Source organism: Mytilus californianus, unplaced genomic scaffold (assembly GCF_021869535.1).
Source record: "Mytilus californianus isolate M0D057914Y unplaced genomic scaffold, xbMytCali1.0.p SCAF_34, whole genome shotgun sequence".
NCBI lineage: Eukaryota > Metazoa > Mollusca > Bivalvia > Mytilida > Mytilidae > Mytilus > Mytilus californianus.
In genome coordinates, this window is record NW_026262684.1 from 39,849 (window position 1) to 58,140 (window position 18,292).

At 32.2% G+C, this 18,292-nt stretch overlaps 1 protein-coding gene across 1 annotated transcript; it reads right to left on the reverse strand.

Moving 5' to 3' along the window:
* Positions 1-6,794: 6,794 nt before the first annotated feature.
* Positions 6,795-18,292, reverse strand: LOC127736590 (uncharacterized). The gene is made up of 8 exons (XM_052247154.1): positions 17,954-18,292; positions 16,130-16,426; positions 14,911-15,018; positions 13,955-13,982; positions 11,791-11,819; positions 10,360-10,488; positions 9,725-9,789; positions 6,795-7,181 (listed from the first exon to the last, which is right to left on the reverse strand). Exons 1-8 carry the CDS (start codon positions 18,126-18,128, stop codon positions 6,969-6,971), a joined length of 1,044 nt encoding a protein of 347 aa, XP_052103114.1. The 5' UTR covers positions 18,129-18,292; the 3' UTR covers positions 6,795-6,968.

Here is an 18,292-nt window from a genome sequence, read left to right on the forward strand (position 1 = left end):
GTATCAAAACAATCCTCGAGAAAAAACGGTCAGTGTGTTATCGGAATTTTTATCTGGTTTAAACATCCGCAATATTCATACTGTCTTTCTTCCTAAATATTAAGGACATACTAAGGATGAGTGGGTTTTACAGAATAGAGAAAAGAAAACTTGTCAAACAGTGCGGAATAAAGTGCCGAAAAAATAAAGAATAGCGAAAAATATGAGAAAACAATAAAGACTGGAGAAGTATGAGGGACAAGAGAAAAATGGACTAACAAAATAAACAATTAAAAAAACGAAAGACCCCCCCCCCCCCACCCCAAATTTATGAGGGTCTGGATTAGGGGGGGGGGTAATTCATTTCTGTATTCCTTATTTTTTTTATCCTCAGTCTATTCTTTATATTTTAGCACACAATTATTCTTTGTTCTTTTGTCCGTTTATTTCTATTCTTTGTACATGTACTTTATGCCCATTACTCTCTATTCTGTATACCCCTATCCACCCTTATTTAGACCCTCAAACAATAAAAGTGCATTATATAACCTCATTTATTAAACTGTATTATATGCAAAATGAATTGAACATTGATTTATATTAACCTGGCGAAAATAGTACTAAAACATACATTCAAGGCTTTATCATTGCTACTATTTAATCTTTTTTTCTTTTTTCTTTATCTAAAATATGTTTTACAGGGAAAACACATCTAACTTCCCTATCAGATAGCTGTTCTAGTTTACGTCATGGAGAACGGTTCTAGCCTAGACATTACCAGTGTTATATATAGTGTTCTTAGTAATATATAGCATACTGGACACCGTTCAGTCGGAGTTGTCACGCCGTCATTGAAGCTTGGGTTCAAATCCCACAAAAACAGGCGCGGCATGTACAATATTTTCCCTCTAAAATTAGTATAAGGATTTTTCTTTTTACAATTTGCCCTCACTATATCTTTTGATGGCTATGAAATTCGATATTTTATTCTGTAAGTTGTGCACACTTTTTAGTTATAATCTAAACATTCAATATAAAGACAAATTGTTAGCGGAAGGGAGATAAAAATGTAAAAATGGTGTAAGATAGCAGGAATTATTTCCCCTTAGAAGAGCACACTGTGATCTAGTTTTCAAAATTCTAATTGTTTTGATATTTTGCACAGTCACCCGTAATCTTTTTAAGAAGATCAACAACGGCATATTTTGGTTTTTAATATTGATTCACTCATAGGGTCTTTGCATTGGAAATAAACACATTTATTCTAAAACCAGTTGTTGGCATGATACGGGTTATGTTCTTCTCATATATTTTATGATGGTATGATTCTAAACCCCTAACGGAAGGGATTGTGCTTGATTTTTATATGATGAAGGTATAATCTTTCAATCAGATTACATGAGGTCTGGAGCTGGCATGTCAGTAACTGCTAGTAGTCCTTTGTTAATGTATGTATCATTGTCATTTTGCTTAGTTTCTTTTGTTACCTATTCTGACATCGGACTCGGACTTCTTTTAAACTGAGTGTTACTGTGCGTATTGCTGTGTGTTTGTTTATTCTACATTGGCTAGAGGTATAGGGGGGGGGGGGGGGTTGAGATTTCACAAAACATGTTTAACCCCCGCCGCATTTGTGCGCCTGTCCCAAGTCAGGAGCCTCTGGCCTTTGTTAGTCTTGTATGTTTTTAATCTTAGTCATTGATATGTTTTGGAGTTTAGTATGACGTCCATTTTCACTGAACTAGTACACATTTTTATTTAGGGGCCAGCTGAAGCCCGCCTTCGGGTGCGGGATTTTCTTGCTGTGTTGAAGACCCATTGGTGGCCTTCGGCTGTTATCTGCTCTTTGGTCGGGTTGTTGTCTCTTTGACATATATACCATTGCCATTCTCAATTTTATGAGATACTATTTAAATGGAAATTTCGATTGAGTAGACAGAATGTTGTATTTTTTTTAAAAGGTTTACATACGTCTTTTATTTTCATTTCGGTGAAGTCTGGGACAACTGTGGTAATTTTGTATTCTTATAATCTTGTAACAATGCAAATAGAAACAGTGAGAATAGAGACAGAATTACCCATTTTTACAAAAATAGAACTTTTATGCACCAAAAAAGAGACGATAGGAATACGTCGATACATTCGAAAACCTCAACTATTTTATTGCGTTGTAAATGGCGATGCATCGAAATATCTACGGAAATTAGTACCTCCGTGTATACAAGGCTCGCCAAATTATCAGTTTCGAAATTAGGATTACAAATCCCTTTTGAAGACTTTGATTAACTAATTTATCATTTCCCCCTTCTAAAATCAAGGAAGAACGGAAAAACCATGGTTTCTTTTCGTTTTATAGAGTCACTATCTTAATTTACGAATTTTATGCAAGCTAAATGTCATTTTGATATAAAAAATAGCTTCAAACATATTTGGTATAAATTGAAAGCCACGTCCGGTCAAAATGAGGACGTTAATTCCAATGTCTCTTGTATAGAGTGAGAGTGTTTATGAGATGCTCTTTGCACGAAATGTCCAAATGTCCTACCCTTCATTTTGGTCGACCCCTTTTACAGGACCTACAATTTGCTTGTATTGTTTATTTGTTCTCGTACTCAGCATGCATGAAATATTTCATACTGGACGTTAAGCAACCAACACTCAATCAAGCTATCAATTAATCAATCGATCAGTCAATCAATCAATCAATTATCTGTATTAAACCCGAAAGTTTATTAATGTTGACGTTCGAGCTGATTAAAATTTTAACAGTTCGCAGGATCACTATATATTTATATCCGAACATATTATAATTTTATCTCAAAAGGAAGTTGAACAAGACAGCTGCTATTACTAGCACTGCGTGCTTAGCGTAAAGAAACTTACTATCCCTTTTGATTAAAGACATAATTATTTTTAAAAGATTTAAACAAAGAGAAAACACTTTATGGAAGCTAACTTTATCCAAATTGATCGAGATCAAATGGGTCCACGAGAAAAAAGGACGACCATTTGATTTGCTGGTGGAGGGGGATGGGTATTGGCGGGAGGACTTTTTGCCTGATTGATTATTTATTTTTATCTGTAGCTACTCATGCTAATTTATTTCCCGAGCTGCCGTAGCTTGGTAGTGATGACTATTTGCTTTCTGGATGTTTCAGACGCATGCTTTCTGTTTCTTAAAACTTTAAAAGTATGTTTGGCATTACACAGTGTGTTTTGTTTATTTTAATGTCTGCCATTGAACAGATGAACTATTCTCTTCGGCGAGAAACATTTGCACGCTGTTCTTTTATATTTATTAAATGTTGAGCTTATAGTTAAAACTTTTAAAAATAGTTGACATAACATACTCTTTTCAAAATTGACCAACTGAGGTTACAAAGAAAAACAAATGATTTGGAGACTTATTTTTAGTACAGACGTCTTGGAGAATCCACTCTTTTGATTATAGAAGATAGATTATTTTAGTGCTGTTATTTGAAGTTCAATCTCAATCTTTGCAAAATACTAAATAAGAAATAACTGAAAGAATATAGTTTTGAAAGCTTTTAATTTCACAATTTTAATGTGGTAGTTGAACATTTATCCTTCTATGTATTAATTGATAAAGTCTCCCCTCAACAAAGGAAGATGTAAGGTTTCAGTGTAGTATTTCTTCTTGTGTTTCTGGTTCATCGTCTTCTTCTTTTCATACAGTCTTGTCTATGACAAAACTTTTTTTATCTTTTGACTTTGATATATGATATTTGACATGTTGGTGTATTAAACATACATGTGTTAAATAACATCATGGTATCCATGTAACCTTGAGCTTTGACATTAAGGTAAACAATAATAGATTTTAGGACATTTCTATTTTTGATTTAGTTACATGAATTCTATAATTATCTTCATAAGTTTTATAATAGATTAAACTCAATTTTAAACAATGTCCTTAAATGAGTAATTTAAGTGTATATCCTTTATCATTTTCCCTGTTACATAAACCATTGTGTTCTTTAGTGGTCGCTAGAATTGGTCGTTAGCTTGATTGGTCGTTAGAATTGGTCTCTAGCTTGAGTCTGGTCATATAAAGACCAGGTTCTCCTCTTTTTTTTATATATCTGTAACGTTTTCACCATCAAATTGCCAAATATTCTCATTTTCTATAGCGGAACGACCATGTTACTTTATATATTTATGTTAAGGAGGAGGAGTAATAGTATTTCATCCTTATTCTCTACTTTAGAAAAAAATTTATATTGCTAGACATAAGAGAGCAATTGTACTGAATAGATTCATTTAAAATTGTTGAAAACTAATCTACAACCAGAGAAAAACGAAGCATTTCCTTTTATAAAGTTATTATAATAAATTACTTACCGAATTGACTTGTATTTTTCGTACACCGAAACAATTCATATGTTACTTGCTTCCTGTCATTAAATGTAATTTTTAATGTAACATGACCGTGATTACTTGTGTATATAAATATCTAGATAAACTAGTTGCAATTCACCTTATTTAACCGTAGGGGGTTGTTATACTTAAACAACTTTAAAAAGATATATCATTTTAAGGATGTACTCAGGTCAGGTTTATGAATTCTCGTCATCTCTTGGGATTTTTCCTACGATGCAGGGTAAACTATTTTCCCCATATCACCCACTTTTCTTTTCATAGGAGATTTCAATAGCTCACAAAACGGTTATTACCAAAATTTAAGCAGTTTCTAGATTTTTTTTCTTACGATTTGAGACCCAAATAATGTCAATGCTAAATATAAGGTAAAAGTCCGAGTCAACCTTTTCCCGCCATTTAAAAAAAATCAAATATCGCAAAAAGGAGTTCCATAACCTATCAATATTTTTAGCTTATTTTGTTCCTTTACTAATGCCCTTCTGACTTATAGTATCAATTTTAAATTCTAGATGTTTTTAACTTCACCTAACTACATCCTTAATATGATCGTTAAATGGGATACAATTTCCCCCAAATGTTATATAATCATAATATGTTTTTGCGGTATACAAGTCAGACAACACATATTTTAAGGTTTTTCTTGTCGTTTAACATACCTTGAGCTGCCAGGATTGCCCAAAAAGAAAGATCTCTATAAGGTCTGTCTTTCACATGATAAATCCTGACACACACCGACGTGTTATACTGTTTACGACAAGAAAAATCTTAAAATATGCATTATTTATAGCGTAATCCACGAAGATTTAAGTTCAGTTTTAATGGAGGGAACTTACATACACATGATTGTACGCTTGATTCCAATCGTTATTATTGCACCGTCACATTATTTGATTTAGACGAAGCTATCTTTTTCCGGCTAGCCGGACAATAGATCTTTCTTCCTAAATCCAGGGTATTACCTTTTCAAGCAATTTGTTTGGCCATTCATAACGATTGAAATAATGATTTTGTTTTTGTTAAATGTTTACGAGAATCCAGTGGAGAATGTAGTGGCAACACCATTTTCCATTTCACGAAAAAATCAAAATGCAATTTATTTACTAGAAATAAAGGAATAGGGTACCCAAAACGGTTCTTGCCTTTCTTCTGGTTCTGTATAAGAATTTTCTGCAAAGTAAGGAGTCGAAAACGTAGTTTTAACAATCAAACGTGATTTATGGCATTAAAGAGGTTCTGGATGGGGTTTACAGAATAGAGAATAATGGCCAAAAGGTGCAGAATAAAAGGCAAAAAAAAAAAAAAAAATAAGGAATAGAGAAAAAATAGGCCAAACAAGTACAGAATAGAGAATAACGGGGTCTTAAAATATAAAGAATACAGAATAATGGATAAACAGATAAAGAATAGAGAAGAATAGTATAAACTATTAAAGAATAAAGAAAGAATGGATCCCATCAAGACCCTCAGTAGAGGACATGAGCATTTTCCTTAACGTTCGGATCCTATGAACGGTCGTCAAATAATTTGACAAGATTTGTTGTTAAAATTTTCGATGCAGAAATTAACAACTATAGGTCATCCGGGGCAAATTTCGTCATACGATACTAATGCTATAGAACGTTTGAGCACACGCAAATGAATTGCCGGAAACAAAGAAATTTTTAATTATTCTTCTGGGTAATTGAAAAAATAGATATTCCATTTTTATATCAGGTGTGCATTTGTTTACCATGAAATATATACGTCAGTACTTTTGCACAGAGGAATTAATACATGGGGAATGGACCCTTTTTAACGCATTCTTGCTATTATCCTAACGATTTAACAGTTATTGTATTATATAACCGACTCCCCTTAATTCTTAATTTCCGTAATAAGAATAGATGGGCATCGGTCATATCTTACTGTTAAAAAACAATAACAAGAATATGTGAAAAGGGTGAAAATAAGCTGGAATACTAAAGAAATTAAGAAAATTAGAAAAAATTATAATAAAAAGGCAGAAAGAGGGGGATTGTCCGCGAAGCGCCTGTGATTCCTTTATGCTAAGCGTCGCCAGTAAAACTGCAGTTGCGACCGTCAAATTGCACTTGACGGCGGCAACTCTTTAACTACAGTACTAGAAATGATAAGAAACAAACGTATTACTGGTTATACAATGGTTTGTCAGTTGTGTTATGCGAGAAATTACCAAAAATGTTTTTCCTTTAGTCGCCTTTTTTAAGTGAAAACTTAGGACAGAGAAAGTCATGATAAATGCATATTACGGTTGACCAGAGGGAAGGTAAGGGAAGGAAAAAAATGTCCTGGATGAAACATAATGAATGCCTGTTCAAACAATTTAACAAACCAGTTTCCCACAACTTCGGTGTCATTTACATTTAGAATGTAAGACTCAAGTGTTTCAAAAATTTCTTAAATTTGTATTGATTACAACTATAACTACCAGAAATAGAAACAAAACCGTAATACACTTTAAGTATTTACAAAATGTATATTGAATGTTTAAGTCTATACAAAAACTGTCTCTATACAAAAGATGGAAGACGTGACGATTCATCTGCACAATCAATGACGATATAGTAATTTCAGAGGCATGTTTGTCTATCGTAGTTCTTTATCCCATCCACATACATAAAGTCATCGTCACTTTCACTGCTGGACGGAATGACATCTGCATGGCACAACAAATCTATTTCAGAATAAATAGTTCTGTCTTCTTTGCCATGAATAATACTTGTGCTTGTCGAAGGCACTGCTTCAAATGTAACTTCAACATAGTTCAGGTTAGATTCAGCATGCTGCAAAAGAAAATGTGTGAAATTTAGTGGAAATTTTACCCTATTGCATAACTGAAATGTAAACTTTTCAAATTATTTTCTATCGCATTATGGAACTTTTCAATGTCGATACGGATATGGATAAAGCGCACAACCACTATCTTACTTATAGCAGATTATAATCACCAGCTGCCTTTTACCAAATCAGACAAGTTATCGTTAAGTTGCATGGAATACTGTATAATCTTAGATATTCATTCATAATAACAGATCATCAAATTGTGTTAAGAGGGGAAGATCAATGAGATTTCAAAACCGTATATTGTGCTTACATAGACATGATAGAAGTGTAATCATTTATGAAAAAACAGTTCAGATTTTGGCTATAAATAAAGGCCAGAGTAGTATACCGCTCTTCAGTAGTAATTGATTTAACTGGAAAAAAATTAGGGTCACAAACCAAAACTGAAGGAAAAACATCAACTATAAGAGAACAAAAAAAAAAAAACAACCCGGAACAACAGGAACACTGAACTACTACAAAAACAAACGCCAAAATACAGAAAAACGGACTATGTGATAACAATCAACCAGAAAAAGACATGATAGTACATATATTCACATTGCCTTACAAAAGCAGTGACAATGTATCGATTTTGACTGAAAAAACCCGCACTTAAGATTTCATTCCACATCCACGAAACTATGAAACATCTTCTGGAAGTGTTACTTGATCTGGAAAATTTTGGATAATGACATTGTTCCTGCTTCATCAAAACCAACTGTTCTTTTGGGAATCACAGTAAAGATGTTCAGAGTAATCAACTTGAGGTATCCTTCTCGAAGACGATTTTTTTTGTAAGTTTAAAATCTTTCATTCGACGAGTCTACCATTTGAAAGCATTTCTAATCGAGTTCATTTAATTATGTAAAAGATGATAATTTTGATGAATGTAATAATAATATCAATACAAATAATAGTAAAATGGCTTTATTTTTTTTTTCTGATATAATCAAATATTTCTAAAATGATCATATGTTTCGTAAAGGAGGGACGAAAGACACCAGAGGGACATTGCAACTCATGAATCGAAATTAAACTGACAAAGGCATTGCTTAAAAAAGAAAAGACAAGCAGACAAATGATAGTACACAACACACAACATAGAAAACTAAATATTAAGCAACACGAACCACACCAAACACTGGAGGTGATCTCGGTTGCACCGGAAGGGTAGCAGATCCTGCTCCACATGTGGCATCCATCGTGCGTGTGTTACTCATGTTAGTACAAATCCGGTATCAAGTCTAATTCGGTAGGTCACATTCTTGAAAAAGGTATGGGATTGTAGTTACGACATAAGGAACATATCCGCTATAATCTATGAAACGAATATCCCATACCCGTCAACCAACTAGTGATGGCGTCCGTAAAATTTACGAAGGAATTATCTCAACTTCACCTTTTGGAACTCCTGGTTTAATAACTTCCTTGTGAGCAGCAACCCTCTATCAAGGAAGTCTTGATAATAAATACAAGCCCTGGAATATCGTATCAATTAGGAGATATATCCTCTGTATACAGGCGCTGCTGGAATGTTGCTATATAGAAATATAAAAATCACGTTATGGAAGCTGAAATCATCTCTTTTGTCGTAAAGATGTATTTTCAACCGACCCTCATTTTCAAACTCTATATGTAAATCAAGATATGAGACAGACTTATCTGTATCTGTTGTATCATTTATCTCATTTAGTTATGTAGCAACATTCCAGCAGCGCCTGTATACGGAGTATATATCTCCCAATTGATACGATATTCCTGGGCTTGTATTTCCTATCATGGTTTCCTTGATAGAAGGTTGCTGTTCCCAAGGAAGCTATTAAACAAAGAGTTCCAAATGGTGAAGTTGAAATCATCCCTTCGTAAATTTTACGGACGCCATCACGAGTTGGTTGACCGTTATGGAATAACCGTTTCACAGATGATATCGGATATGTTCCTTATGTCGTAACTACAATACCCGTCCCTTTTCACCAATGTGACCTACCGAATTTGACTATTTACCGGATTTGTAATAACATAAGCAACACGACGGGTCCCACATGTGGAGCAGGATCTGCTTACCCTTCCGGGGCACCTGGGATCACCCCCAGATTTTAGTGGGGTTCGTGTTTCTTAGTCTTTAGTTTTCTATGTTGTGTCTTATGTACTATTATTTGTCTGTTTGTCTTTTTATTTTTTAGCCATGCCGTTGTCAGTTTATTTTCAATGTATGAGTTTGACTGTCCCTCTGGTATCTTTCGCCCCTCTTTTATCTCAAGTTCGATGGGATGGATGCGTTCAACATTGTCACCAAGTTTTGAATTATGTACAAAGTAATATGAGTAAGAAAGACAAGCATTGCGAAATGTTTCAAATTAGACAATATCCAACCAAGAAAAAAAAATCAAACGTTTGTTCAATGTTAATGTAAATCATATCACACCTTTAAAAAATACTTCAACTAAATTGTCATTTGAAACAAAAATCTTTTTTGATTCTATGCGTTTAATTATTTTACCTGTGTCGGTATGATTCTGTCAGCATGGTACACATTTTGTTCCTCTAGCAACTCTTCTTGGTAATCTGAGAATAATACAAAATGTAAAACGAAAAATATGATGTTTTTTTTTTACATGAATCGCTGATCGTAACGACAAGCGTTAGAAGTACACTTCACTGTCATTAAATATGTTTCTCTTTTTTTTTGGCTCCGGCTTCATCCACCAATAAAATTGACCGCCATGAAATAGCACAATAGTGTTCAAATTTGTGTTAAACATCAATCAACCAATCAATTATTTAATAAATTTGTGTGCATAATCATGTCCATTTTACAGCTACCACTTCGGCAGATACGATAGGATCTGTGTTAACGACTGCATGCAATACAACTGTTTCTAGTATCGTGTGCAGTAAAATTGTATACGCCATTCAGATTGCAATTCTAATACTTGGATTTCGCAGCTACATTGTAAGTACATTTAAAATAATTTCTACTGCCATCTATGATGTTTATGTTTCGTTATAATTGTCATGATTGTATTTGAGAAAAATCTTTGTAAACATTTTTCGTAGTTTTCTTACACGTTGTTGATCTTTTAAGGTAAATTGGAATTGTAAATTGCGTTTTAGTTACGTGCATGTTTTACATACGACTGTCTAAAGCTGAACTTGGCTGTCCAGTAGGTTGAATTTCCATTTCATATCGTTCTGACTGATGTCTAGTAAAATTTGATTGACGAAAGTCTGATGACAGGTACATACGATTATCAACTGACTCCCCTGATTAAACAAAAGAATTAACATATTGTACGCAATCATCATTTGTTCATGCTAATTAAAACATGTTTGTTCTTTTATAGTTTTATATATCAACAACAAATATAAGTAAAATAATGTTATGGATCATATACAGATTTTAAAATGTTCTTCCATTTACACAAAACCAATTAAATAAAACCAAATATATTTCTCAGTCCCTTTTTTTATGATTTCTTATCATATACATTAGAATAATTTAGACATTTCTGATTTATATAAATAACTGGGAGAAAAATAATCTGTAAGGGTCTTGATGTCATAAAAGAGAAATGAAAAAAAGATACTAGCAATATAGACAAGACATGTTTTATTGCTAAAAAAAGTTAACATGTTAAACCCAAAGTACAAATGACCTACAAAACATGTAAGAAAAATTTCAAATTAATTAATACAATATATACAACTGTGTTGGTGCAAATTCTTAATGAACAAAAAAAAGTAAAAGTAAGCACAACCGAAAAATGAAGACGCAAATACTTTTTGCAAATAGGTTAAATGAAGTTGCAACAAATGTATCCAAGATTTCTACGGCTTTATTTCTGTTTTCGTAATAACAATTCTGTCCATATATTATATGCATTTTGTGTTTGCATTGCTTTGACATAATTTGTTGTATTAACAATACAAGTTGAATATCCTGACAAACCCGTTTCCTTTTTCTATGATTAACTTCCTCCCTCGAAATATTGAATTGAAAATGTCCTGTTTAATATATGGTAATTCAAAATCATTTTCGAAATTTTATAAAAAATAAATCTTTCTGATAAAATTTAAACATAATCGATCACTTAATTATAATCAACATATATTTGTTTCACTGATGGCTATGGCTATTGTTTTCGATTTTAAATCATGTGAAACAAGCCAAAGGAATGTATCACATTCTAACGAAAACAGGTCTTTAACAACTCTGAAGACACATTTAGTCATTTTGATGTAGTTGCATGTAAATACTGTGATTCAATGTGAATTGATAAGTGTGTATCCAAATACATAATAAACAAAACGTTGATCTTAATTTTCACATATCTTTGTTAATTCTAGTACTTTACAAATTGAATTCTTCAGTTAACACGAGAAATGCAAAATGATTTACCATTATACATGTAGCTATCTATATATACATATCTTAAATATTGTTAAAAGTAAAATATTAAAAAAATTCGAGTGAAAAAAAAAACGAGAGTTAAAAAATAGATAAAAAGAATAAAAGTCTAATATTCTAAAAAAAAAAATCAATTTTTCTATTGCATTAATTTGTACCTTGTATATTCATATCCAGGTCTGAAGGTCTAAAATTTATAAATACATATTTAGCAATATCTTATTGAATTAAAGATGTGAAGTTTTCTGATATGCATTTTAACATAGATATCATTTAAGTATACAAATGAGTGGCAACTTTAAGAAAAGAATACAGCAACCCCCGCCCCCACCCCATCACTACGATAATAATAATAAAATAATAATAAATGAAGAATAATTATTTGGTAATACAAATATTATTTTCTTCTGAAATGACGATCTTTTTCCCTATAGAAATACACATTCAAAAACAGAATTCACTTAAAAACGAATCTAAGTATCGTATTAAACGACAAAGTAGGAAGTACGCTTTGGCGAACAGTTGCGGACAGGCTAACAACTTTAGAAAAATTACTTATATCAACCCTGAAACCATATTCGAGAAATCCTTATGATGAAGTTCCTGAGAAAGATGCGACTAGACATATTCATTGGACCGATGGACAGACTGACGGACGGACGAATGAACGGACGGACGGACAGACAGAGGTATACCCTCAATTTTTTTAATGCGGGGTCTTAAAAAACATTTAAAGGTCAAAAGATCATCCTACATTATATAAGCGTCTATGAACTGAAACTCGCTACTATAATCGAGAAAGCAACAACTCAACTATCATCTCCCGTAAAACAAATTACTGGATAGAAAACAAACCCTACCACTGATGTGATTTGCTACTTCGGAAATGTGGATTATTTTCATTTAAGTAATAAATTACCCCTTTTCGTAATATTTGAGGACATATTAATACACTGTTAAAGATGAAGTAAACACTTTATAAACTTCGAGCGTCTGGATTAACATGCACATTTGAACACCAACGATGCCTAAATGCAATACGCTACAGCATTAGAAGTTATATACCCCAGCAAAGAGACATAAACAGTATAGGAAAATTCCTTGAAATCAACATTGCTTGAGAGAGTTGGAATATTTTTTTTTTTAAATTTCATAGTTTCTGAAATAATTATAATACATTAATTATAGCTGACTTTATCGGGGATGATTTTATCCGAGATAACTTGATTAACTAGTCATGCACTCTTTAGAAAACGATGACTATTGCTCACAGTTTTTTTTTTAACTATTTACATGAGCTTCAAGCACAACAAAGTCCAAAAGTCTGAAAAGACCAATTTTTGTCTCAATTTGCATTGACAATTACTCGACATTCTTAAAAAGTACAACTTATGTCTTAATTTTTCTTGACAATTTTTGATTTATATTAAATTTGTATGAAATTTACTCGACATATTTTCGACATTCTGAACATGGTCTTGAAATTGCTTGACAAATTCTCGACATTTGAATACTGTCCCGAAATTTCTTGACAGGTTCTCAACATGTTTATTTTCTCAGTAAAGCTTGACATATTCTAAACATTTTGAATTGTGTCTTGAATTTGATTGACAACTCTGAGTTTTACAAATCATGACCAATATACATGATATATCTTTTGCTTTATTTCTCGACTTATCGACACAAAAGTAAGACAATCGAGAATTGGTCGAGACTAATCAAGACACTTATCAGATTGTTGAGAAAGTGTAGAGACTAATCAAGACACTTATCAGATTGTTGAGAAAGTGTCGAGATATTTTTTAGACAATGTTAATACTGTCAAGACATATGTCAAGAAAAATCAAGTACTTATTTAAGACAAATTCAGACTTTGTCAAGAATCTTTACAAAAATTTCAGACAAATAGAGAATGTCGAGTAAAAATTCTTGCAAATTCAGACAAAAATTGGTCTTTTCAGACTTTCAGACTTTTGTAGTGAAGTCGTGTAATGATATTGAAAAAAAAGTAACATTGATGTCGAAACAATTATAATTGTAAATAATACGTCTGTAAGCCAAACAGTCGACAAAGAAATGATGAGATACATAATTATATATAGATAGTTAAATAAAAGGGCCAGTTCGTTTAATTGTTTTTAGTATATCATGTGTTAAAAGATGTAACCTAACATACAAAACGCCAAAAAATTGAAGTCCAATCATATGTAACTACTTAATTTATATTTAGTCATCTTCATAATGTAACATCCATACATTAGAGAATGTCATGCTGGAAGATAAATAAGACACATGTTGAGACGAAAATAAATAACAGTTTACCTAATGTTGTGACACTGCTTTCTTTTCTCTGTAATATTATTCATTTGCATTTTAACATGTTAAAAGACACTGTTTGTTTAAATTGCATTATCATATATTAAATTATATTACTATAAGCTAAATAATTTATTTTTCTATTTACCGTTATGTTAACTTCGTACCGATGAAAAAAGAACATTTTTAGAATTAGAGCTTTGTGTAGGGTGCTTATACTTCAATGTTGTATTGGGTTTATAATTTTCTAATATTTCGAGATCGAGCTTCACTGAACAGACATTAAGTGTGGAAATCCACATCTGCTGCAGTACCGATAATATTATTAGAAAGAACATCTACTATGAAATGATATTTTATATAGATACACTAACAACACAAATAAGTTTTTTTCCAAACAAAATTAAGCTTAACCAGAAAATTTTGCTTTATCAGTCTGTTAAAAAGTGTATTAAAATTCCGACTGGTGTGTCTTTCTATATTATGATGTTACACTATTGTTTCGGGTAAGGGTTGGTTGGTACCTATTAAAACGTTTAAACTCGCTGCATTTGTTTGCACCTGTTCTAAGTCACGAACCTGATGTTCAGTGGTTGTCGTTTGTTGATGTGGGTCATAAGTGTTTCTCGTTTTTCGTTTTTTTTTTATAAAGATTAGACCGTTGGTTTTCCTGTTTGAATGGATTTACAACAGTCATTTTTGGGGCCCTTTATAGCTTGCTGTTTGGTGTGAGCCAAGGCTCCGTGTTGAAGACCGTACTTTGACCTATAATGGTTTACTTTTACAAATTGTGACTTGAAGGGATAGTTGTCTCATTGGCACTCATACCACATATTCTTATATCTATGGTCCAATCTATAAATGAAAGACGTTATAAATTCAAAGTAAGATACGTCTTAAAATTGAAACAATATTGACAATACTAAAGATTCCTTGCATGTACTAATATTCTAGTTTGTTACCTCTCTTTCTGACGAATACAAACACAAATCCACAGCATGTTACAGCTAATATGACCATGACAGAAGTAATACTCCACCCCAAGAACTGGTGCCTATCTTCCATCAGTTCTTTATTAATGAAAAAAAACATCCGTTGTACAAATACAAAAAAACAATGACAATGATGACTAAAACAATTTGTAATATTTAAAATATCGAAAAATATTCCATCTTATAGTAGGGATTTTGTTGCATTTTACTTTTTCCATATTGAAAGATGTTATTTTCGGTGCGTTTGCGTTTTAATTCGAGAAAAATATTGTCCAAAGAGGTACGAGTACATGTACGATAACAATCTCCAGAAATTTGATGAGACAATAATATTTAAGTAACGTAAAACACTCATTAGTTTACTAAACACCGGATGGCAAGAAATTTAAAATGAAAATAAACTTTATTTGAAATGGAAGATATTTGCAAAAAAAATAAGTACCTGCGATCGCAAATATTTCCAAAGGTATGTTGTTCTTGATGGCCGTTTTTAACACTGATTACAGAATAGAGAATTTCTTTTGAAGTTTAAGAAATAATTCCTTAATGTCATGCTCTATGCTCATTTTAACATGGGTAGGCATTACATTTGTCGATATTTTACTGAGCGTTATCGAGATGTAAAATATGGTCAAAATTAGTGCATACCCATGTTAAAATGAACATAGAGCATAACATGAAGGAATTTTTACGATGCTAATAGGACATATACTGAATTTTTTTAGGTCGAAGCGTACGAAAATACCGTAGGAATATTTGGCTGTTCCCGTATCCTCCTCATGAATTATGTAGTACATATCATATTCATATTTAATAAGTTTAAAAACTGATAGCAGGGAAAATATATGATGTTTTTATAACAATATTTAATAGACTTTTATGTAAGCAGTTAAAATATATATAATTTACCAGGAAAAAGGGAAAATAACGAAAATGTAAACAGTTAGTTTGTGCGCATGTGTCAAACATATTTTGTGCTAATTAGAACACGGCTTTGTTTACAAAGCGAAATAATGACGTCATATTAGAATAATCATTAACGATCTTCTTGTTTAAGGAAGAATCCAGTCTTACATTTATAATTTGCCAGCTTTTTGTATGCTGCAAAAAGAAAAATGTGATTGAATATACTAAATTAAATCGTCAAATCGATATATCAATTATTAAAGTAAATTCGTGCATCCCTTACTTCTTGTGAGAATGGTCGTAATATTTGTTTTTACACTATCTCCAACCTTATTCCTGGCATACATTCGAATTTCGTATTGTGTATCAGGACGTAAGTCCGATAAAGTATATGCACCATCTTTCTCCTTATGATCCGGTATAGGACCTATATCCGTCCAGTTGGTCAATGTAGTCTGTTTATATTCAATAAAGAAATTTTGGCTACAACCTCTATTTAAACCTGGATGCCATTTCAAAAATATTTTGGTCTCGTCACTCATCAGTGAAATATTTGATGGCGCTACCGGAATACCTGTAACTGGATAAAATAAACATGTTTTACTCTTTATTTAAAGGAATATTATACAAGTACCTTTTCATATGCCTATCTTTGTTTAACATTTTTTTATGCATTGATTTATTTATCATGTGTGTTTATAAGTAACACTTGTTGGCTATTGCTGTATGTTGACAGTTATATCTTTAAGTGCATTTATTTAAGATGCTAGTGCTTCATTTTGTGTGTGATTAAATGACATTATTGACTTTAAAAGGAAGGTATTATAACATGTATAAGGATACTTTTGGCTCTGCAATGCGAAAATAAAACGAGAATACAATTAGTCTTTCAGAAATAAGTATTGACATTTTTTAAATATGTCGTGCACATTTGTTCTAGGGCATCAGAATCACTGAAATCATGCAGTTGTAAAAAACAAAACTGCCCTCAATTTGAAATATCGTTATACATAGTTGAATTTGTGTCAAGCCCTTCCCATGTATTTTGCTACAAAATATCTAGAACATTTGACTATAAAGGCTAGGTTCTTATCTATCATGCCTATGTCGTGTCAGAATTATAGTCAGGATTGTAGTATCTTGATTTATCTATAACGTGCACAACATACATGTAGCATCGAAAGAACTGAAAAACTAAACTTTTTTGAGGGGCGAGATAATTGCTTTTTCATACATTTTCTTATCAGTGCAATAAACTTATAAATAAACCTATGTTCGCAACTCCACAGGTTATGCCTGACGTAAGCGGGTCGAAATGTTCTGTTTAGCAATTTTCAGGTTTTGTTTTGTTGATTAATGTTTGACCTTCGAAACGTAATCGTAATTCTACCGTAATTGCAGAAACCATTGCCATGCACATAAACTTCGATTTTATTGATTGACATTGTGAAATATGTTAATGCAGTGTTAGGCACAAACCATCACTTAATTTCCGTTACCCTTTACAACACAAAATAATAAGAAATCGCATTAAAATATGAAAGAAAAGAAAAACTGAACAAAAATTATTAATAGTACATGTATAAACAATTGGTTTTTTTCTCCTACTGTTCATAGAATACACAAATACAGATGTAATTTTCATTCAATTATGCTTCACATTCATCTGCGAATATTTCTATAATTCATTTATCTAATGGGTAGACACATTGAGACGTATAAACTCGAAATGCACTGCTCATTTTGTTATGTCCATGTTAATACTCTCATATCATTAACACACATAAACATAAATATACCAAACAAATCACTCAAAACTTCTTGCAGCTGGATGGACACATATGTCCATAATTTAAATAATGCAAGCTCCTGTTCATTTCTGTAAATGTATCTCTTTAAAATAATTTATCGAAGATTATATTGTGTAATGTTTTTTCTTCAATTGATCGTCGTCAATGTAACGTCATTAGAGCGTGCCGTCATATATCGAAAGACTTCATAGTTTGGCATTTGACGTCACACACGTCGAGATACCGTATTGTCTGATACATGATATACAATCATATTAAATTAGCGGCAGCAAGTGGATTTTAACAAGTATACATACCTGTTGAAATAACAATAACGTCAAAGAAATCACACCCAAATTTATTACACACTTTCGCGGAATAATTCATACTATCGTCATTCATAGACTTGGTAAAATTAAATGTCACTTCGATGCACGGTACTTTAACACTAACATTATAGAAAACTAAATGCTCTCTACATGTCGAATTCATCAATGGACCTATTACTTCAGACGATTGCCTTTCGTCCTTCTGTTCCTCAAGTTTTGGAATTTGTTCACTAGTGACTTCAGATGAAGTAAATACTTTTAAAGTAACAATAACTTCTCCATGACATTGACCTAACCAGGTTTTTTTGTTGTTTAAAAGAAACACCG

Excerpts from the sequence above, each read along its gene's own strand:
- LOC127736590 (XM_052247154.1), bottom strand. The coding sequence starts at position 18,128 with ATGAATTCGACATGTAGAGAGCATTTAGTTTTCTATAATGTTAGTGTT. Across the intron at positions 11,820-13,954 it reads AAGCAGTGTCACAACATTAG|ACCTTCAGACCTGGATATGA; the intron begins GTAAACTGTTAT and ends TATAAATTTTAG. Across the intron at positions 10,489-11,790 it reads CCTGGATATGAATATACAAG|GGGAGTCAGTTGATAATCGT; the intron begins GTACAAATTAAT and ends TTGTTTAATCAG.